Source organism: Crocodylus siamensis, chromosome 7 (genome assembly GCF_052110815.1).
Source record: "Crocodylus siamensis isolate JL-2025a chromosome 7, ASM5211081v1, whole genome shotgun sequence".
Taxonomy (NCBI): Eukaryota; Metazoa; Chordata; order Crocodylia; family Crocodylidae; genus Crocodylus; species Crocodylus siamensis.
In genome coordinates this window covers 57,578,318-57,601,645 of record NC_143401.1, presented here as the reverse complement: position 1 = coordinate 57,601,645, position 23,328 = coordinate 57,578,318, and the positions used below count along the sequence as shown (strand labels likewise).

The window sequence follows — 23,328 nt, the reverse complement described above, 5'->3', positions numbered from 1 at the left end:
TACTTCATCTGTCTTTAGACTGACCAATAGCAGCACAAGCCTTGCATTCCTTTTGATAAGGTTAATTTTAACTACACCACAGGGCCTTACAACTTCAAGGCTTTGCTAAATTTACTAGGCCTTACTTATACAAGGCCTTACTACATCTTAAACTTTAATTAGGCTCTTAGCAACAACATATAGCTTAATATTTGAAAAAACGACAGAAAAACACTTGGTCTAACCTTCATAGCACCTTCAGCAAGAACTTTTATTACACAAACATAATTTTCAGCTGTCATACCTTATACCCTAATATTCTATGATTCTGTGATTTACTCTAGTTGCCAACATGGTGTAACAAATTTGAAAGAGAATTTTTGTCTTTGGGTCTTTATGGAAACAGGCAGACACTGAGTCTTAAAACAGATGAGAGAGAGCTTTTTTTGGCCCCATATTTAAAAAAAAGAAAAACGTATTGACTTGCGTCGCAAAATATTGGTGTATTTATTCTGACAGTCCCAAACCTTTCTCTTTATATGCTCTGTACTTTTCCTTTATATTACTTAACATACTGTTGTGTTTTTACAGCATTTCTTTATTTTGTCTCCTTACTCCCATTGTCCCTTACAAAATAAAATGCCCTTACCACAATAGTTTCTAAAATCTTAGGACCAATAATTGAAATTTTTATATTCTATAATTCATTCTTAGCAAACATAATTAAAAACAAGGAGCATAAGTGTGAGCTATAGACCGCTTACACTGGCCTCATGGACCCGTCTTCATTTGGTAGTTTGTGAATAGAGTGTAGAAGCATATCGGAAAGACTTTTTCTTGTGTTCATGAGCTAAACTAAATATCAGTGAATTGAAATTGAGCTGAAAGCTTTGTTTTGTATTTGGAGAAGCTAGCTGGATTTTGTTAGTTTATTGTTGTTGTTTTCCCTAGTTACCACAGATCTTTTAGAAGACAAACAATTGATGCTTTCTGAACTGATCAGGTGCATAGGAGGTTTTAATTTGGTGTGGCATTTGTGTCTCCTGACATTTTCTCATTCTTGCATGATAGTCTTGGAAGATGTATCCTTTCATTTGACATCTGTATGAATAAATGGTTGCAGGTTTTATCCTTCTTGTTTAAAATCATTTTGTAAGTATTGAAAAAATGCTTGGTTGCTTATATTCTGTCTGTATGCATGGCACACAAACATCCCTGGAGAAAACCTTAATATAAATGTTATTTTCCAGCCACAAACAATAGAATATGTGCTTCTTTTTTTCTTCTTCCCTTCACCAAATTTTTGCAGCATATTTACTTTCTGCCAAAGCTAGAAATATTTGCTACTACTTTGTGTTACTAATTTTGTTACTCGTTTTCACAGGGCTTGTTTGACAAGGATTCCTAAATGTTACAAGTTGCTGTATGTGCTCTTTAATTCCTGTTCCTAGGTATCCAGCAATTCTTTGTTCCTGATGTCAGTAATTGATTTTTCTCTATGTTGCATAATACATAATATTTGTGGGGTTTTTTATTTTAATTTTGATTTTTTGTTTTTTGGTGTAACCAAACATTCCCTCATTTTCTTCCCTCTTTATAACTCTGTCCCCTTTCATCAGGATTTCTGGCAGGTACTGACTTATCAGCATGTGCTTTAAACAGTTTGTGCTTCAAAATGCATATTATATGCCTTTTTATAAAAGGGACAGTACATACTTACCCCTTCTTACTCCCACAAATTATCTTTTAATTCCTGACCGTAATACTTGGCACATAAAGAAAAAAGAATATCTCTAAATATTTAAACTTAAAACATTAAATGTTAAAGAGAATACAATCCATGGGGTAAATTTTTAATAAGTAGTTTTATTTTTGGAACAGATTTTTTGATAAACTGGAGTATACTTATTCCTGTTCTCTTGTGTGGTATCTCCCTTTGCAGGCGAAGACTTCTTTTCATTAAAGTGCAGTAAGTTATCTCTGATATAAATAAAGTTTCCAGCCTAAGGTCATGGAATCACTTTTATTCCATTAGAATCAATAGGCATTTGTCTGGCCAAAAGTAAATTGCAAAATGGCAGGCATTTGAAGGTGCAGGCAGTCTTTGACTTGCAATGTTTTGTGTTGCGTTTCACACTTACAATATTTATAAATGTTATAAATGTTAAAACATTTATAAATTGACACCATTTCAACTTTCTGATATCGGTTTTGACAAGTTCACTGCGTCGCCTGGAGAACATCGGTCCAGATTTCCTTGGACCCTTTCTTTAAGAAAGCAGACAAGACTCTAGAAAAACCTGCAGCCAAGACTCGTAAGAAGACTCCAGCCAGAGCCCTTCAAAATGCCAAGCAAAGTCATCTTAGTGAAGTCCTTCCAAATCAGTATGATTGCTATTTACAATATAAACACATTAATGTAGTTGTATTATACTCATCTATAATTGAGTACAAAATTCTGGGTTATTTTTGGTGAAAATAGGGCATTGGGCCTTGGTTCAGGAAGCAATCCCCCATGTATAACATTGTTTCCTATGGGAAAATCAGTTCTGAGTTGCAACATTTCGACTGCAGTGTTCAGGAACCAATTGTGTTGTAAGTCAGAGGACTGCCCGCACACAAATTTTGAAAAGGCTAGTTTAAGCACCCTTCTGAATTTGTAAGCTACAATACTAGCTATATTCAAGGAATGGTTAGAAATTGTTTGTTTTCAAGAAGTGGGGAAAATGCATTGCCCTGCCTGTTTTAAAATAACTTACAATAGCTGTTTCATTTAGCTCTAGTACCTTCATGCTTTAGAGTAAAGGTTTGAAATCTGGGAGACAGCTTGTCATTCTGTGGGGGATCTTCCTTCTTTCTTCCTTCCCCTTCCCTGTCCCAAAACTTAAGTTAAATTTAGGCAAAATCTTAGCTTGCTCATGCTCAGTGTGCTGTTTGTTATAGTCCAGCTGCTAAATTCTCCAAAGATGCCATTTGCATTTAGCAAGTTACAGTACAAGTATTATCCTTGTAAATGTTCCTCTTGGCTGCCAAGGGCTGCTCTGGTGGCAGACACACTGACAGACTCTTTCCTATACTATCAATATTCTGCTTGCTTTCTTCTTGCAACTTTGGCATTAGCAGAGGCAGCAGCTGGGTTTTTAATACTGTTGAGTAAGTAACGTGACCATGGGGTTTTGTGCTGGAGAAGGAAGACAACTCAAACAGGATGGGAGAGGAATGTAGGTGCAAGACAGAGAAGGTGATGCAGGGAGTATGTGTAAGCATGGAGAAGGGAGAGGCTTCAGTACATGTGGAGAACTGGAGCATGATAGGGGGGATTGGTTGGATGGGAAGGAGGTAGGTGTGGAAGACAAGCCAGAGGTGGGAAGGAGAAATACCTTAACTTGCACCCTTTGGTTTTGGAATCACCAGGACCCAGCATGTGTGTGCGCCTGTGATTTCAAAGGGTGTGCTGCAGCAGGTTAGTGGGCCACAGGAGCAGTGTGCACTGCATAAAATTATACTTTCCTTCCTTTTCTCTTGTATTTTAAGCTGGGGGGACAGTGTGCATACAGAGCAAAGAGCAGAGCAGGGTGCAGCAGAGCACACCCCCTCCCCCCTCCAATTCCTGCTGAGCAGGTAGGTGCCAGTCCCATCCTCCTCTTTCCTTCCTACCCAGGTCCAGCTGACTGCAGGCACCTAGGAGCCCTTGCAAACAAGTGTCCTTGTCCTTGTCCTCTGCCTCCTTTCCCCAGCCATACCTGTGTCTTGTTGCTTCCCAGGGCAGTCCAGAGTTTGATACCCCCTTCTCATCTCCAGCCCTTGGCCCTAGGGTATATAATGGAGCAGCTCAGTATGCTCTGTCTGACAGCCTCTTCCCCCAAGAAGGGCTTTCCCTGAGTCTGTGTTGCCATTGCTTCTCTCAGTCCACCACTCCCTAGCTGCATGCACATACAGTTTTCCAGCCACTGGGAAGCTGTGCCAGGACCAGACACCTGCAAACTGCATTCATGCTGACACTGTTTTTCCCCACTTGAACGTAGGAGTAAAATTGGTGGCACACTTCAGTCTTGAAAAAAGTGTGCCTTAGGTATCAAAAGGTTGGGAAATGCTGTGATGTGCCTTTTTATGGTAGTTCTTAATTATATAATTGTATACTGTTTTTTCCCCAGGACTCCTTCATTCAGTAAATATTTTTTAGGCTTCATTTACTACCCACTGGGTGCATCTACGTGTGTGCTTTAGTGCGCAGTAGCCTACTCTACTGAGCATTAAAGTGTGCATAAAAGAAGTGCTAATATGCTAATGTGTAGTCAGATAGGCTACTGCACATTGAGTGTCACTAAAAAACATTTGCTTTTGCTACTGAGCATTAGGACAGCCTAATATGCCTTTATGTAGTACCTCGTATTAGGAGTGCTGAACTCAATACGTAGTAGCAAAAGCACATTAATGAATGTGTAGACACGCCCACTATTCAGTACCTGCTCTCAGTGCAAAATTATTTTCTCATGAGATTTGGTGGACCAGAAACTGACTGTGAGCCAACAACATGCTCTTGCAAAAGCAGTGACCAGTATACTGGGTTGTATTAATAGAAGTGTCACTTGTAAATCAAATGCGAGGTGATTCTTCTGCTCTGTTGAGCACTAGTGAGGCCTCATCTGGAGTACTGTGTCCAATTCTGGGCCCTACTTCAAGAAGGATGTGGGCAATTTGGAAAGGGTCCAACAACAACAGAACAACAAAAATGATGAGGGTCCTGGGAAGCAAGACTCATGAGGAAAAGCTGAAAGTTAGTTATTCTGGGAAGAGAAGACTGAGGGGGGATTTGATACGTCTTCAAGTTCCCTAAATGGTCATTACAGAGAGGATGGAGATGGGGTTTTCTCTGTGGTTGTAAAAGACAGGACTGGGAACAACTGCCTTAAACTGCATTATAAGAAATTTACATTGGAAATTAGGAAGAATTTTCTGACTCTGAGGGTGGTCAGGCATCGGAACTAGGCTATCTGGAGTTGGGCAGTCTCCATCCTTGGAAACTTTCAAAAGTTGATAAGACGGACACTCGGCTGGAATGGTTTAGTCGGGGCTGATCCTGCCTTAAACAGGGGGCTGGAGTAGATGACCTTATGAGGTCCCTTCCAGCCCTACTTGCGTATGATTGCTATGATCACTGCAGCAATCAAGTTGTGTTGTAACAATTAATGGTACCGTGTGTGAGGTAAGGTGGTATTATCTCCATTTTCCTGGTGGAACCAAAGCACAGAGGAATTATGGCCAAAATGGGAGCTGTTACTCTAATTTGAGTCATTTGGGGCAATTTTTCCAACATTTCAGGTATTTTTTCAGCATACTTAATGTTCTATAGGATATTCACAAGCAGCTCCAAATGTCATCAGTTGCAGCTGTGTGTGCTCACACTTCTGTATACATGGCTGACGGTGGGCATCCAGAAAATGCGGAACACAAAGCAGCTACCTCTAGAAGTTTTGATTTAACTGATGTACGCAGGATCACACAGGAATTCTTAGGTAGAAGTAGGGATAGAATCCAGTTCTCCTTTGGTAGGAACCTTCGCTTCCCATAAAGCCATCCTTTTTCTTCATTTAATTTCCTCCATATCCTCTGTAACAAATGACACAGATCTGACAGGGGATTCCATTTAATGCACGGCCTTGATTCTTTTCCTAGTTGCTGCCCATCCTGAATACTTAAGAAGGCTGGAAAAAAATAGCCCATTAATGTGATAAAAAATATATCAAAAGCTAATACCATAAAGAAGGCAAGCTAATATTTCATGGACAATCTTAATTTTGATGTTTTCCCAACTCTAAGTACATGAATTCAGAACTTTTATTAATATTGCTAATATTAAACTAATTAACATAGTTAATTTTGGACATAACTTTTGTATATGCTAATTCTGAACTACTTGGGTAAAACTGCTCAGCACAGTTTTAGGCAACAGTGACATTCTTTATGCCTTTCCTAAGTAGCCCAGTGAGAAGTTCAGAAAGGTTAGTGGGCTTTTTTTATACGAAACATAAATAATAAGAAGCAGGGAATGAGAAAATTTGACTTCCTTGAATCAAAGTCGTGTTTTTTGTTGTAGGAAAACTTTGTACCTTGGTTCTGAATGCATATATCAATACATTTTGTAGAATCTCCGTAGTTACTTAAATTAAACATGACCTTTTTGGGCTTTGTCATCTATACCTGAAAAACCAGAATCTCTCAGCACCGTTTTTTGTTCATTTCTGAGAGACCTTGAAATCCAATAGCACCTTCAGTATTGAGAGATTGTTCTTTGTAGATTTGTGAAAAATAATCACCCTTCACAGATGAGAGATCACATTTGATTTATTCTTTGTGTGTGATGTTCCTGCAGTGCCCTGTGGTAAATTGAAAATGTTTGCACTTATAATCTAAAAAATAATCATATTTGGTTTAGATTAAATTAAATGGCATTTGTGAAAAACTACTCTTAAACTGCTCTGATAGCACAAAGTAGCCCGAAATCAAAAAATAAATTACTTTATTCGAAAAAAGTGTTGGGAGTATTTTGTATATTAATGGAAACTATATTAAAATGGCACAAGTTTACATCACTTGAGTGTTGAGACGCTTCATCAGTGGGGAATTAAAGTTTAGACTGTCCCTTTTTTAAGAGGCATATTCCTTTTGCTTTTTTTTAGCAGGGGTTTCTCCCTTGCATGTGCAGTTTTGTTGCTTGTGAAGGTTCTGGAAAGTTTTGTTCTTTTCCTCCTGACTGTAGAATGCTGGCCTTGCATTTCAGGTGCAGTTTGTTTTTCCATGATGGATAGATACTGTGCTGCTGTGGACAGTATATGTAAATTTCTCTTTCCAGTCTCGGGAGACCACCAATAGTAATAGTTGCTGCTTAACTCTTAATTCTCCTGAAAGTGTCTGAATTCAAATTTAGTGGAAATCAGTATAAAGAGAGGTTTTATACTCCTACTTAGATGTAGCTTAATGACTAAAGGTTTATTTTAAAATCTTCATCAAGACGCACTACTTAAAGGGTCATAAACCATATTTATTTTTGGGGGGAGGGTGCCCTAAAACAGGTAAAGATGTAGGTATTTTCTTAACATTGCCAACCTACTTTTTAATATTCTGATACCTCTCAATTTGACATTCAGACCTTGTTTGCATTTGCCTGTGTTTAATATGTAGACTTCACCATGTATGTTCTAGATTTAACTAGTGGTATTGCAAATTATTCCCTAATTAACAGAAGCTTAATTTAACTGCAAAAAAGAATTATCCAGTGAAATCCTCCATAAACAACTTAAGCTGAGGAACAGTATTCTGATTTATTATATAAAAAATGAATCTATCCACATATGTCAGGAGGGTGAAATGAGATCTTTAGGATTACTATAAGGAAAAAAAACCCTGGAATTTTGTTGTTCTTGTTTAGAGTGCTCTGCAGGACCTGGCTCTCCAGTTTTTACTCTTTAGATCTTTTTTACATCATGAATTATGGGGTTCTACATCGGAGATCTGGTTCTGAAATATTTCTTTTGTTTGTAATGGCTGTATTAATTGGATAGTCAGGTGCCAAGGCAAGGCTGTTTATACAAATGTAAGTCTGAGGCATTAATATTAGTAAACATAACTACAGTGTGTATCATCCTTTGAACTGCATAGGAATTTCAAAAGGGTTTTCCTGCTAATATATTCTTTTGAAGGATGCACTGTTGCAGAATACCTGGTCACTTTTTATAAGACTGTCTCAGTATAATTTTTCTTAGATCTTAGACTGCACTAGCTCTGAAAGAGTTTTACTGGTTTGGGTTAACAGGATACATTTGTGCAAGCTCTAGCAAGATTAGAAAAATAGGTTCATACTGGCACCTTTCTAAACATTGTTCAGCACAGAGAGGTTAACCATGACCAGCGCAGGTTTTTAAAGGTGCCAAACCTTGTCTAAGTTAGATGCTATGTGACATTTAAAAGTGTATTAATTAAAATGTGTTGACTAACAAGATTTAAAACATGACCTAGTTCCTAGTCTAGGTGTATCCACTGTAGGGTCTCCAGCTGTTTATCTTGTTTAAAGAGACAAGGGAAATTGTTTCTTTAAACTAGGGAAATTATGTACCATGCAACATCCCAGGAAGACTAATTTTGCATGGTACATATGTATAATTGTGTGCATATATGCATTTACTAGCTTTAAAAGAAAGCTGTTTCAGTTGTTGACATTGATTATATGCAATTTCAGAGACATTAAGTGGTGACTCATTAAATGACATCTTAGTTTTTGTAAGCTCTAAACAAAAATATTCATACCTGTAGCTATGAAAATGTATATTTCAGTGTGTGCATTTTGAGTAGTTCATAGAACTGAAGGTGGTCAGTTGGGACTGAAAGAGAATTGCCTTACAGCAAGGTAAAATTTACGGGTATCTTAAGCATTCATAGTTCATATATGGTTACAGAGTTTTGTTTTTTTTATAACTTTATGGAATTTAGAATGAACAAAACATCTGAAAAACTATAGTAAAGAATACTTGAAGTTAAACTACAGTCTAATTAATTTGCAAAATACTTCCTAATTTTGGTTTAAATTATCCGTTTTATTACGTGCACTGTGCTTCTGTTATTTTGGAAGAGGACGGAAGGTTTGTGAAGTGATTGCTTAAGATGGAGAACTTCCTGAAGCTTTGATGCATATATGCACAAAGTGGGTATTGAAACATAAGTATTAATTGCATGGGCAAAATTGCTAAATGTGTGGCTCTTCCCCCCCCCCCGATTTGAAATTCAAACTGTCATCTTTAAATGACTTGCCAAAAATACTTCCTTTTAAAAGCTGCATATTAAATGCTGCTCATTAAGTAGTTTTTTGAAGTGCAAAATAAAATGGTACTGCCAGGTTTAGATGAGCTTTTTTAAAAAAAATGTATGTTTAGTGGCTTTGAATAAAATCAACATTGAAATTCATATACATTTCTGAAAATATACCTAATACATTAATTTGTAAACCTATATCCTTTATCCAGTTTGCTTAATTGAGTTATAAACAGATCTAGTGTCTGCTTTGATCTGTTAACCATAAATGACACCTTGCGATATCCAGAGCACTGGGATCTCTTACTGCACCTTCACTAGCATTCCAACAGGATGGCAATACAGATGCTTGCTTTGGGCAGAGTTAGCCAAGAGATTCCAAATACTGCAACTTTTTTCCCCATCCCCCTTCTTCTATAACACTTGAAAAAAATACTGGATGCCTTCAGATTTGGTTTAAGTAACATGCACTTGTCTATAACTGAAAACTGTCCTGTTTATTTGGCAGTGTTTGATTTAAAAGATCAGGAATGGATACTAGGTGTTTTGCAAATCAGCATTCGGGTATATTGGCAGAATATTTGGAGAAGCTGGAAATATTACTTTTTTGAGTCTGTACTTGCTTGTAATGTATATATTTGAGAACTAAAATTTGGAAAACTCTCTTTTTTAAAAAGTGTAAAAAAAAAATTATGCCTGTCCTCCTTTTGCATTGGTTCATTTTAGCTGAGCTCATAAGAAAAGTAAACACTTTTTGACTTTCCATTTGGTCAGATTTTCGATACAGTAAGGGGGTGGGAAACAATTTACATATTTTTTTCTGTGTTTTCCATAAGGGAAAACACTACCATTATGATGACTTTGGATTTCTGGCTAAATAATGGAATGCTTTTCTGGTGTTTTATTATGTAGCTTTTACTGCAGTACACCATAGCATGTTGGATAGCAAGCACATGCATCAGTTTCAGTTGTTACCTTAAGATGACTACGTCTTTTATTCTTTAGATTTAAATTCAATTCAGAGATTGACTTGCAGTTTTAGCCTCAATTATAAGGAATGGACTGTATTTTTAAATGTAGCTAAACCTTTCTGTTCATGGATGATGATGGGTAATATTTGAAAAATTGACTTATGATCTGAATTTTGTTCTTAGAAGTTATTCTACTCAGCTTTTATACCTCCTTAGTGAATATATAGTTATGCTTTTATTGCAATAATAATATATTAGACTTATATTTGTGTGCAAGTGTGTGTGTGTGAGATTGTGTTCATCTAATATGATTTCATGGCTTGATAAAGATTGTTTTTACAGTGGATTGCTAATTTGAATGCTACATTCTGAAAGTTCTTTAGGCAATGCTGGATGATCTTACCTGGTTACTCTGTTTTTGAGGTTCAAAAATAAATGCAACGGTGAATGTTTTTGTAGGCTGTTTGAAAAGCTTTGATTTAATAATTTTTAACTCAAGCATCTCTCTCTGAAAATTAGCTTGCATTCAGATACAAAAGGGCATGAAATGTGAAGGTTATACTGAAATTGTACAGATAAACTAATCATGAAATTGTAAAGCTAACTTGCGGTTTTTAGATTTACTGAAGCAGCTTAAATCTAACATTGTTTGCTTTTTTCAAAATTTGTAACACTGTTTCTTATTCTTTCATTCCTGATGTTAACCTTTTAGTTGAAATGTTAGAAAAAAGACTGCAGAAAAGATATTGCTTAAAAGATATGTAGAGACCTAGCTATGGAAATTATGCCTTTAATATTAATCTCTACAAAATTCAGTGGTATAACCAATCCATTTTGATTTTTTTTTCCTAACCTGAGTTATTTTAGAATTAATAATGAAACTCAATTTTATTACCCTTTGGATGGGTAAAGGAACAAAGCCAAAAAGCCCAATAAAATCCTTGTTGGACCATGGTTTCTATATAAAGATGTGTGTATATAAAAATGTGATATAATATAGAAAATTAAAAGACTATCTCCTCAAACTGTTATAGCAAATTCTGAACAGATCATCACGCAAAATTACTTTTTTAGCAAATTGGCTTTGCTTTTGCTTCTATTCAAATTTACGTGATAACTCCCATTTCCTTTAACAGAAGCTGGATTAGACCTCATTGTGGTACTGTGCATTTAGATTTCCCAGGTTTGTGCCTGTGTGACTACCAGTATAATTATTTAAAAATAGAGATATTTTTGTTGCTTACTCTACGAAAAAATTGAGTGGGAGAATACTTCTAAATACTACATGCAGCTCTTTTGTTTCAGAAAACAGAGCTCAATTTTGGGTGTTTTAGTTCATTGACATTTATTTTTTTAATTTTATAGGGAACTTTTCCAGCCATTAAGAATTAAAGAACAATTTTTAATGCATACAACCCATGAAAATTAAATCAACCACATCCAGCTTTTAATGATGTCTGTTAAATATGAAATAGTTACAGAGTAGGTTATCTATGTGCTAGTAAGTGGCTTACTGTGTTGCAAACTATGGAGATAAAGACAAAGCAAAGCCATTCTGTAACACATGGGAGTGGGATATACAGCTGAAATTACAGCAATTGACATAATGCAAGAAAAGACTGAAAACCACCATCTCTCAACAGAATAGTTTCTTTGGATAATAAATGTTGTTTGCTATCATGTTAAAGACAAGTGCTGTACAGATATTTATGCATAAATTTTGTGCAGATCTATTTTGTTGCAAAAGATGACCAAAATACTTCATGGAAAGAATCTTCAGCCTGATGCTCTCTGAATGTGAATTGTCATTTTCTTGTGCAAAGCATTGATACTTTCTGCTGCTGCCAGTGGTTTACCTTACTTCAGATTCTTAACAGACCCATGTCTAAAAGAAGGAGTAATTACTACAAGTTGTATTTGATCAATAGAGCTGAACTTCACTGGAAGTTGTATACCTGCTGATCAATATGATTTTTTTTCTCTTGTGGTTTCCAAGCCAGATACTGCTTAAATTTTCATTTAAATTATTAGATGAACTAATCCCCAATCTGCTGTCAAGTAGAATGGTGAGTTCTCTCAAAAATCAGATGAATGAGACATTAGCTGTAGATGATGGGTCTGTACCTTAGAGACTAAAAGCTAACTCCTGCTGGGATTCATACCTAGACTTCTTAGCAATGTATAATCACAGCATCTACCTTGTTCCAAATCTTTCTTGCTTTTGCAAATCTAACATCATTTTGATGTTTTATGTGCTTTATTTTGTCATTGGTTAACCAGTTTTCTTTCCTTTGTCTTTGTATATGATTGGATCATCGCTAGACAGAGGTAACAATGGGGGACAGTGTATAGCTGGACCCTCGTGTGGTGTTTGATGTTGCTTCCAAATACTGTCCTTAAGCTTGCATTGTCCCTTGCTTCTATGCTTGCATGAATTTATATAGATTAATCTCAACTGCACTTAGTCTTTTTATAGTAAACATTTTCCGTGTGTGTGTGTGCGCGTGTGTCTTCTAATATTTTTCAAATAGTTCACTGGTATGAACTTCAGTACTTGGCTTCTAACACAGTTTTGTGGATCCTTTTCAGTCTTTAAAGCTTCAGTGGATTAGTCTATCCACTGGCTTTCAGATAGCAAGGAGATCAGGGGACAAGATACGTATAATGCATGTTTTCCCAATCGGAAAGTATCAAGGTACCAAAAAGATTCTGAAGTGGTACAAGGATTCAGACTCATCTAGTTGACTTTACCAAGCGAATGATAGTGTTACAATAACATTTTTTAATAATTAAGTCTTCTGGTAACAATATTTAGTTATTTCAGGTCATTCAAATCAAATTAGTTTATCTAAACTTTTGATAAACTAGACTACTACTTTCATAGAAAACGTCCAGAGTGCCATTCTGAATTTTACATTGAAGAAATCTGTATAGTACATTCTCTGGAAAAATCAGACGGACCTAAACAAAAGGCACATCATGTGTTGATATCTCTATGTATACATGTAGTAAGCTAAAATTGTCCAATTTCTTACTATACTGTCTTTGAAATAAAAACACACTGATCTTCACAAACTATTTCTGATAAATTTGAAGGCTGGAAATGGTCCATTATATTTAAATAATAGTACAGATGTGTTCATGAAAAAGTGTATTGATGAAAATTCCATAATAATACCTCTTTCTGTTTCTGTGTTTTAATTGATTCTTTTATTTTTTTCCTTTGGTGGTATGGGTTGGCTGTATAATATAGAAGTTATCCCAGGAACGAGAGAAGTTTGCCGATGAAGACAGTATATTTTATACCCTTGGAGAATGTGGACTCATCTCTTTTTCTGACTACATCTTCCTTACTACTGTTCTTTCCAGTAAGTATAGTTGTGTGGTATTTTTTGTAACCTCTTATCACTTAATTCTTTGTTTTTAAATGCTTACCAATGATGCTTTTTCCTGTTATGTATGATGTTGTATACATTTTTTCCTTAAAGGGATTCTGTTAGATACTTTTAAACTAGAGCTGAATGAAAGGGTAATTGTTTATTAATTCATCTATGTCCTTTAGCCCCAAAATCTGCAAAATCCCCATAAATAGATTATAGCTTCAGATTTATTCTTTTTTTCGAAACTATCTGTCATGTTTCATAAATAATTGATTATTTTTCACATCCCAAAGTCAGAAATTGTAATACTTGCCTTAGTTCTGACTAATCTATCATATTGATCATATGCTAGTATTTTGTGACTACATGGACATAACTCTTATTGACATTGTGGTGCAAATGATTTCATGACATGAATTTTTAGTTCATTTTCTGCAATTGTTAGAGTGTATAAACTTCACTTTCCAGGTGTATGTGTTCTAGTAAGCTCAATCATGTGAATGTTGTGGGGACTGTTAAATGTCCACAAAAAGTGCAAGTGAAACCTGTTCAATAGTTTGTTAGTTCACTAATTTACTTCAAGTAAGCCTGCCAGGGGATGGGGGGACTACTGCCGTTGCTGGCCCTCTGAGCAACCCTTGCAAAGCCAGCAGGCCAAGACACTTAAGGGAACCCATCCTTGCCCCAGCCCTGGAACAAACTGTAGCAAAGGCAAGGGCCCCCAAGAGGACAGTTGCCTGCCTGTATACAAATACCAAGAGCTTGGGGAATAAACAGGAGGAACTTGTCCACCTGCTAAACGCAAATAACTGTTTAACCAGGGATAACGGAGACCCGGTGGAACCCCACCCATGACTGGGCCACAGGCCATGGCTATACCCTGTACAGGAGGGATCAAGTGGACAAAAGGGGATGGAGTGTAGCTTTCTATGTCAAGGAAAGCTAAACGTCCCTGCAAGCTGACATTGGCACCCACAGTGGATGACTTGAGATCCTCTGGGTAAAAATCTGTAGGGAACATGGCACAGGGGATACTATGGTGGAAGTCTACCACCCCCTAACCAGCGTGAAGACCTTGACCAGGAGTTTGCCGGGGAATTGGCTGAGGCTGCACGCTCCCAGTGCATGGTTGTCATGGGAGACTTTAACTACCCAGACATGTCATGGGAGGAGCACTCAGCCAAATCTGAGCAGTCGCAAAGCTTTCTCTTGTGCGTGGATGACCTCTATCTGATGCAGGAAGTCTGTGGGCTGATGAGAGGTAAAGCACTGCTCAAACTTGTGCTGGCAACCGGGGAGGACCTAATCGGTGACCTAATGAGCTGAGGGAAGCTGGGTGTCAGTGACCATGAGCTGATCACCTTCACCATCTGCCATAAAGCTGGCAAGTCAGTCAGTAATACAGAAGTCCTTGACTTCAGGAAAGCTGACTTTGACAAACTAAGGAGGCTTGTCAGTGAGGCCCTAAAGGGCCACAACCCAAAGGGGAGGGGAGTTCAGGACAAGTGGTTGCTCTTCAAGGGAGCAATCCGGGATGTGCAAGCAAAGTCCATCCCGTCTCAGAGGAAAGGCAGCAAAAGGGCACAGCAGCCCCCTTGGCTCTCCAGGGAACTGGTGGACCTCTTGCATCTTAAAAGGAAGACCTACAAAGGGTGGAGGACTGGAAGCACCACGAAGGAGGAATACTCCAGTTTATCAGAATACTCTCGGACCTGCAGAGAGCAAACCAGGAAAGCCAAGGCTGCGATGGAACTCCAGCTAGCTACAAATGTCAAGGACAATAAAAAGTCCTTTTTAGATATGTGGGGAGCCGGAGAAAAAGCAAGGGACCTCTAAGGGACCCCTGCTAAACCAGATGGGACAACTGACAACCCATGCCCATGAAAAAGCTAACTTACTTAATGGGTACTTTGTGTCAGTTTTTCACCAGTCCCATGAGACGCCCCTGCCTACTATGGGACAGGGAGGCCCGGGTGAGGGGGATTCCTTACCCTCCATCAAAGTTGACCTCATGAAGGAACACCTTGACAGGCTGTATACCTTCAGGTCAGCTGGTCCTGACAGTTTTCGCCCCAGGGTACTCAAGGAGCTAGCAAGCATCATAGCTCAGCCCCTGGCACAGATCTTCGAGAACTCCTGGTGCTCTGGTGAAGTGCCTAAAGATTGGAAGAAGGCCAATGTCATGCCTATCTTCAAGAAAGAGAGGAAAGTAGATCTGACAAACTACAGGCCCATCAGCCTGATCTCTATCGTGGGGAAGGTCTTGGAAAAGATTATCAAAGAGGCCATCCTTAACAGACTAGCTGATGGCAATATCCTGAGGAATACCCAGCTTGGGTTTGTTGCGGGTAGGTCTTGCTTGACCAATCTCATTTCCTTTTACGACCAGGTGACCTATCACCTGGACAAGGGAGAAGAGATTGATGTCAGATATCTTGATTTTAAAAAAAGCCTTTGATCTGGTATCTCATAATCACCTCTTGGGAAAACTGGCTAACTGCGACCTCGACCTCACCACAATCTGCTGGCTGAGGAATTGGCTCTGCGGTAGGATCCAGAGGGTGGTGGTTGACAGAAACCAATCATCTTGGTGTGTGGTCACCAGTGGGGTCCCTCAAGGCTCCGTCCTAGTGCCTATACTGTTTAACATCTTCAGCAATGACATGGATATTGGCTGGCGAAGTTTGCAAGTGACACTGAACTCTGAGGTGAAGCATCCACACCTGAGGACAGGAGGGTGATCCAGGCGGATCTTGACAGGCTCATGAAATGGGTGGACGAGAACCTGATGGTGTTCAGCACCGAAAAATGCAAGGTTCTCCACCTTGGGAGGAAAAACCTGCAGCATGCTTATAGGTTCAGCAGTGCTACGCTGGTTAGCACTATGGATGAAAGGGACTTGGGGTTTATGATTGATCACAAGATGAACATGAGCCTTCAGTGTGATGCTGCAGCTAGTAAAGCAAGCAAAATGCTGGATTGCATCCATAGATGCTTCTCAAGCAAATCCTGGGACGACATTCTCCTGTTGTACTCGGCCTTGGTGAGGCCGCAGCTGGAATACTGCGTCCGGTTTTGAGCTCCACAATTCAAAAAGGATGTGGAGAAGCTTGAGAGGGTGCAGACGAGAGCCACGCGCATGATCAGAGGTCAGGAAAACAGACCTTATGATGAGAGGCTGAGAGCCATCGGACTCTTCAGCCTAGAAAAGCGAAGGCTCAAAGGTGATCTGGTGGTCACCTGTAAGTTTATCAGAAGTGCTCATCAGGATCTGAGGGAATGTCTGTTCACTAGAGTGTGCCCGAAGGGATGACAAGATCAAACGGTCACAAACTCTGCCACGACCAGTTCAGGCTGAACATAAGGAAGAACTTCTTTACTATCCAAGCCCCCAAGGTTTGGAATAGACTTTCACCAGAGGCGGTTGAAGCACCCACTTTGAAAGCCTTCAAGACACTTTTGGATGCTTATCTTGCTGGGATCCTATGATCCCTGCTGACTTCCTGCCCCTGGGGCAGGGGGCTGGACTCTGATCCTCCAGCCCTGCTGTCTATGAAATCTGTGAAAATTGTTTAAAAAGTCAAGAATATATTATTTGAGGTTTTTTTCCTCTTTGCACCAGACAAACCATATGACATTTCAGTAGTCTGCTAGTCTGCCCCAGGAATGCCCCATTGTTTCTTTACAACTAGGGTTTTAAAAAGGGTTTCTGCTTGTTTTGGAAAGAAATGCAGAACAATATTTCTATCCTTTCTAACTGGAGCTTTTTTTTTTCTAGAAGTGTACTGGACCTACTGAAGGTGCAAATATATAAAAGGGAAAGTAAACAAAATTTCTATCTTAATTTTCAGCTCCATTAGAAAATCACAGGAAAGAAAATGATTGTGTTCAGTGAAATGTGACTACTACTTTTGAACTTCCAAGAGAAGTAATTATAAACACTACAAAGTAAAACTGCCCATTTAATCCTGTATTTGTCTACTTTTTTTATTAACTGACTCAAAGGAACAAAAAGTAACTGGTCAATTCAAATTTCATTTTCCTTATACTTTAAAAACTGCTTTATCCCATTCAGTTGATGGATTCTGTGATTGCACTGGCAAAGGTAAAATTTTACAAATGTCCGTAATTCAGGGACAGCCAATTATTTTGGGGCTGAGGGCTGCTTACTGAGTTTTGGGAAGCCATCAAGGGATGACAGGCAGCCAAGGGCAGATAGATATTAATTTTCTAAGCTTTTTAGGGGCCCCACAAGCCAGATAGAATGGCCTGGCAGGCTGCATGTGGCCTGTGGGCCATATTTTGTCCACCCCTGCTGTAACTGTTAAAGCCTTTGAAAAGATTAAATATAGGATTTTCATATTACAGGTTTAAACCGATTTGTGATCACTTAAACTGGTTTATGTGTAACTTCTTTCCCTAACCCATGGGACCGTAATGAAATCACAAAAATAATCTGATTTCATAACTCATCAGGGATTTTTAATTGTGGTCCTTACATCTACAATTTAACATATTCTATTATAAAAGCATCTGTCTGTCTAACATTTTATTTGCACTCTGGCTGACAAATAACTAATCAGAGTGTGAAGAAGTATTCAAATAGATGGCAATGCTCCAGCAAGATGGCAGGGACACAGGGGTCGGAGCGGGGGGGCAAGGCCAGCACAGCTTCCTGGAGACAGACAGAATGTGGGTGAGAGAGCACTGGCCTCGCCCCCCTGCCCTTCTCCCTGCAGGTGGTGACAATGGAGCAGAGTGGGGGTGGTAGCACGGGGGTAGGGGGGAGTGGGGTTGGAACACCACGGGGCAGCACTGGCTTCGGCCCACCCCACTCCCCTCAGTCATCGCCGTCTGCAGGGCTGACCCAGCGGTGGTGGGAGGAGGAGCAGGCCTATGGGGGGGGGGAAGGAGCGAGTCGCCATGGCGGCAGCAGTGGGGGAAGGGGAGGAGTGAGCCCAGGCCCGATGTGGGAGTAGGGGGGAAGCGGGCCTGCTGCAGCAGGAGGGAGCAGCAGGCCTCCTCCCCCCCTTGGGCCTGGGCCCAGTTCTCCTCCGAGCCCGCTTCTCCCACCCACCTGCCGGGTCAGCTCAGGCCCACTGCTCCTCCCCCGTCGCAGTGGCCCAGCTTCTCCCTAACCTTGGGCCTGGTCCTTCTCCGCATTGGGCTTGGGCTTGGACCCAAGTGGCAGGAAGGAAAGGGGATGCGGGCCTGGACTGGGGGGTCATAGGGCTCCATCCCCGCCCGCTACCCCCCCCATCATTCTTTGCGAGCTATTGGCTAGTATTATGTATAAAATGCTTATAAACAAGCGGGTGTTCCTTGAACCAGGTCTTTTGTCCATGTATATCAGGGGTGGGCAGTTATTTCAGGTGGAGGGCTGCTTACTGAGTTTCAGTAAGCTGTCAAAGGCTGCATGGGTAGCCCTGCCCCTTGCAAGTTGCTCCACCCGTGGTCCCCATATTGGGACCAGAAATCCCGCTCCTTAACCCCTGACCTTTGCCACTGGAAGTCCCTCCTCTTGCCCTGGAAGTACTCCTTTTGGGAGGGAGGGTGCTGCAATTTTGAAACTGGAAAAAACCCCAAATCATTTACAAAGAAAACGCCATCTACTATAACTTTTATTTTAATTCTATTTTAAAATATTTTTATTCTTATTTTTGTGTTTACGAAGTATATCTAAAGATGCTTGCATAATAGCTCAAAATACAGTTCTGTGGTATGTTGTGTGTGGGCGGTAAGGTGGTGGATGTTGGGGGTGTGGTTGGGGAGTGGGTATGTGTGTGTGGTGGGGTATGGGCAGAGCCATCCCTAGGGGTGTGCAGGGCCTGGGACATATCAGCCTGTGCGGGGCCAGGGGTGGGGGTGGCAACTGCCTGCAGAAGCTGGAGGCAGCATTGGTGGCAGGGGAGGGTGTCAAGTAACCAGAGTGGGGAAGGGGGTGGTGAGCGGCCACAGCTGGTAGTGCCAGCAGTGCTCAGCAGCGGTGGTGCGTGGCGGCTGCAGTAGTGCCTGTATGACATTGCCCGCAGGGGCCCCCCAAAGCATGAAGCCCAGGGTGGTCGCCCCAATTTGCCCTGGGTGTGGGTATGGTGGGTGGCTGTGGAGGAGTGTGGGGTATGTGGTTTGGGATGGGGACTGTGGGGTTTCATAGATTTCCTAGACATTAGGGCTGGAAGGGACCTTGTGAGATTATTTTGTCCAGACCCCTGCCCAAGGGTCAGATGACCCCAACAAGATAAGCATCCAAACTTGAAGGTATCCAAGGTAGGTGCTTGCACCACTCTGTGGGGAGTCTATTCCAGACTCTGCAGACTTGGACAATAAAGAAGTGTTTTCCTCCTGTCCAATCTAAAGCGGTCTTCCAGCAGTTCGTTACGGTTAGACCTAGTCTTCTCTTGGGTGCTCTGGTGAACAGATATTCTCCCAGTTCCTGATGCACACCCCTTATATACTTATAGGCTGTCACCAAGTCCCCCCTGAGCCTTCTCTTCTCCAGGCTGAGAAGTCCAGTGCCTCTCAGCCTCTCCTCATAAGGCTTGCACTCTAATCATGCATGTTGCTATCCTCTGAACTCTTTCAAGCTTCTCAATTTTTTTTCTAAAGTGTGGAGTCCAGAATTGGATGCGATACTCCAGCTGCGGCTTCACCAAGGCTGAGTAAAGCGGGAGGATGACTTCTTGCGTCTTGCTTGAGATGCGTCAGTAGATGCAAGCCAGTTTTATTTGCTTTGCCGGCTGCGGTATTGCATTTGTGGCTCATATTCATGTTGTGGTCAGTCATGACCCCCAAGTCTTTCGGCCTGGTGCTAATGAGTGTAGCATTGCTGAGCCTATAAGTACAACGTGGGTTTCTCCCTAGGTGAAGCACCTTGCATTTCTCTGTGTTGAATGTCATCAGGTGTTGATGCGCCCACCTTGTGCGCTTGTCCAGGTTGGTCTGAAGCACCAGTCTATCCTCCAGCATGACCACACTTCCCCATAATTTGGTGTCATCTGTGAACTTGGCCAGTCCACTTCTGACACCCAAATGCAGATCGTTTATGAATATATTAGACTACTGGTCCAAGTACTGAACCCTGGGGGATGCCACTGGTGACCATGTGCCATGTTGACTCTGTTCCATCGACTATCGCTCTCTGGAAGCCAGTTCCCCAGCCATCGGACTGCAAGGTTGTCAAGGGCCACAGTTCCCCAACTTTACAATGAGGACATCATGAGAGACCAAGTCAAAAGGCTTTATTGAAATCCAAATATATGACATCAACCTCTTCACCCTTGTCCAGGTGATGCGTCACCTGGTCATAGAAGGAAATGAGGTTGGTCAGGCAAGACCTGTCCACAGTGAAGCCATGTTGGCTCTCTGAGAATGTTTCCTTTCGTTAGCCTGTTGCTCATGGATTCTTTGATAATTTTTTCCAAGATCTTTCCAGGGATTGCGGTCAAACTGATTGTCCTGTAGTTCCCCGAGTCTGTCTTCCTTTCCTTCTTGAAGATAGGCATGACACTGGTCTTCTTCCAATTTTCCGTCACCTCTCCCGAGCGCCATAAGTTCTCAAATATCCTCACCATTGGTCGTGGTATGATGCCAGCCAACTTTTTTTTTGGCACTCTGGGGTGCATTCCATCCAGGCCAGCTGACTTGTGGCTGTCCAGCTTCTCAAGGTGTTCCTTCACAAGTTCTTTACCAATTATAGGCATGCATTTGCCCTTACCATGGTTATCCTGTGTCCTGTCAAGCAGGGCGATTCCCTTGGGCTGGTGGAAAACCAATGCAAAGTAATCAATGAGGAGATTAGCTTTTTTCCGGGTGTTGGTTGTTAACTGCCCCATTTTGTTCAGCAGGGGTCCAAAGTTGCCCTTGTTTTTTTCCAACTGCCCACATAGCTGAAGAAGGACTTTTTGTTGTCCTTGATTCCTGTAGTCAGTTTTCAGCCTTGGCTTTTCTGGTCCACTCCCTACAAGTGCAGGCAAGTGCTGCATAATCCTCCTTGGTGGTATTTCCTGACTTCAATCTCTTGTGAGTTTCTCTTTTCAGTTTTAAAAGGTCCTTGAGTTTCCTATTTAGCCAAAGGGGTGTCCCAGCCCCTTTGCTACCTTTCCTGTGGGTCAGAATGGACTTCCCTTGTGCTTTTAGGATCACATGCCCAAGGAGCAACCATCTCTGTCAGATCATGATCTCTCAGGGCCTCGACAACCAACCTAACCCCACAAGCTTGTGGAAGTCAACTTCCCTAAAGTCGAGGATTTCTGCATTGCTGAATGATTTGCCCACTTTGTGATGAATAAAGTGATCAGCTCATGATCACTGTCACCAAGCTTCCCTTCAATCATCAGGTAGCTCACTAGGTCATCCCCTTTGCCAGAACCAGATCTGGGCAAAGGCAGTGCCTTACCTCTTGTTGGCCCACAGACTTCTTGAGTCAAATAGAGTTCATCAATGCAGTGAGGAAGCTATGCAACTGAACAGATCTGGCTGAATGCTCTTCCCATAAGATGTCAGGGTGGTTGAAGTCCCCCATGATGACCATGCACTGAGAGTGTGCAGCCTCTGCTAGTTCCCTAGAGAATTTGTGGTCAAGCTCTTCCTCCTTGTTAGGAGGTCTGTAATAGTCTCCTACAGTTATATTCCCTTCGCCACATGCTCCCCATATTTTAACACAGAGGGTCTCAAGTTGCCCCTCCTTGGGTGCCAATCTTTGCTTCTAGGGAAATGTACTGCTCTTTCACAGAGAGTTATATCTTCCTGTGCAAGGTGTAGCCATTTTATACCTGTGGTCCAGTTGTAGGTGCATTCCCACCAGGTCTCCATTATCCCTATGAGATCATATTTGTTATTGTTTAGCTGAAGTGCCAGTTCCTCCTGTTCGTTCCCCATACTCTTGGCATTTGTGTACAGGCAGCTAAGCCTGTGATTGGAAGCCCTGGACAGCTTCCCTTTGCTTTTAGAGTCCTTTCCTTGGGCTGGGGACAGAGTAAATTGCCTTGTGTTACCTGACCTGCTGATTCTGTTGTTTTCACTTCCTGGGCTTGCACTGTACGACTGTCCACCTGTGCCCAGAAAACTTAGTTTAATGCCTTGTCGAGCAGTTCAGCCATTCTGGCCTAGAAAAGCTGCTTTCCCACTGGGGTGAGGTGGAGGTTGGCCCTTCCCAACAGACCACTGCCCCTCTCTCTGGAGTGTTGACTGTGATCAAAAAAGCCGAAGCTTTCACGATGGCACCAATGCCACAGTCTTGTTTGGTTCTTCAATACATCTCTCCCTCCTGTGTCTGTGACCCGTAACTGGGAGGACTAAGGAGAAAACTACCTGCGCCCTTCTGAGCCCAGCCCCCAGAACCCTGTAATTACTCATGACCCAGCCGGGTTTGCTCTGAGCTGTCTTTTATGCCCACGTGGGGTAGTTGTCAGAGGGCTGGATAAGTTTAGGGATCCTCTGAGCTACACCGCAAATATGGATCCCTGGGAGGCAGCTGACTTCAGGGGCTAAGGGGTTATGGTGGAAAATGGCTTCCTCTGTCCCCCATCTTCCACAACAGCCACTCTGCATTTCTTCTTAGGGGTGGTTGCTGGTTGCCTTCCTTCCTCAAGTACTGGAGTTGGTGGCTCTACTGGCTCTGTTGATGCTGCAAGGAGTTCATATCTGTTGTGAAGTTCCAGGGAGGTGGTGATCCTGGCACAGCATGTCTTGGGGCCGGAGACCCCTGGCTGGACTTTGCAGTAGCTCCTCCTGTGCACCCTCATCCTGCCAGCCATCTGTGCTCTTCCCTTGTCATTCTGGCAAAGGTTTTGGAAGTGGGTGTTGATCTCCTCTTCACCATCCCTGATGGTATGCAGCCTCTGCGCTGCAGCATGGAGCTCCCTTATCTGGCATCCCAGAGACTCTATTGTAGACCATACCCCACAAGGGGAGGTGTCATTGCTCCTGTTCTTAAGTGCCTGCATATGAGCCAGGCTGGAAACCAGGGCTCTGTCTGAGTAGAGGCCAGAACCATGGGCTTCATCTGGGTGGAGGCCTCAGTGGTACCAAAGGGGGAGGCTTCAGCTGCAGGGGGGCGGGGGGAAATTTTAGGGTGCAGTTACACAGGTAGTACTCCAGACTACTGCTATGCCAACCCATCCCTTCAAGCTCACCACCTAGAGCCTCAGGCCCCCCTCCTTGCCCTCCTGCACAAACTGCCATGCTAATTCGCA

General features: G+C 41.6%; 1 protein-coding gene across 4 annotated transcripts in view; it reads left to right on the top strand.

Moving 5' to 3' along the window:
* The window catches only part of MICU1 (mitochondrial calcium uptake 1), a 243,587-nt gene that overhangs the window by 97,244 nt on the left and 123,015 nt on the right, over positions 1 to 23,328 (top strand). For 3 of the 4 annotated variants that reach the window (XM_090058755.1, XM_090058756.1, XM_090058754.1), the window contains exons 6-7: positions 11,756 to 11,821; positions 13,009 to 13,123. In XM_090058755.1, coding sequence (XP_089914881.1) covers positions 11,756 to 11,821; positions 13,009 to 13,123 — 181 coding nt within the window. The remainder of the gene's footprint in view (positions 1 to 11,755; positions 11,822 to 13,008; positions 13,124 to 23,328) is intronic. The other variant, XM_090058757.1, reaches the window with a different exon arrangement.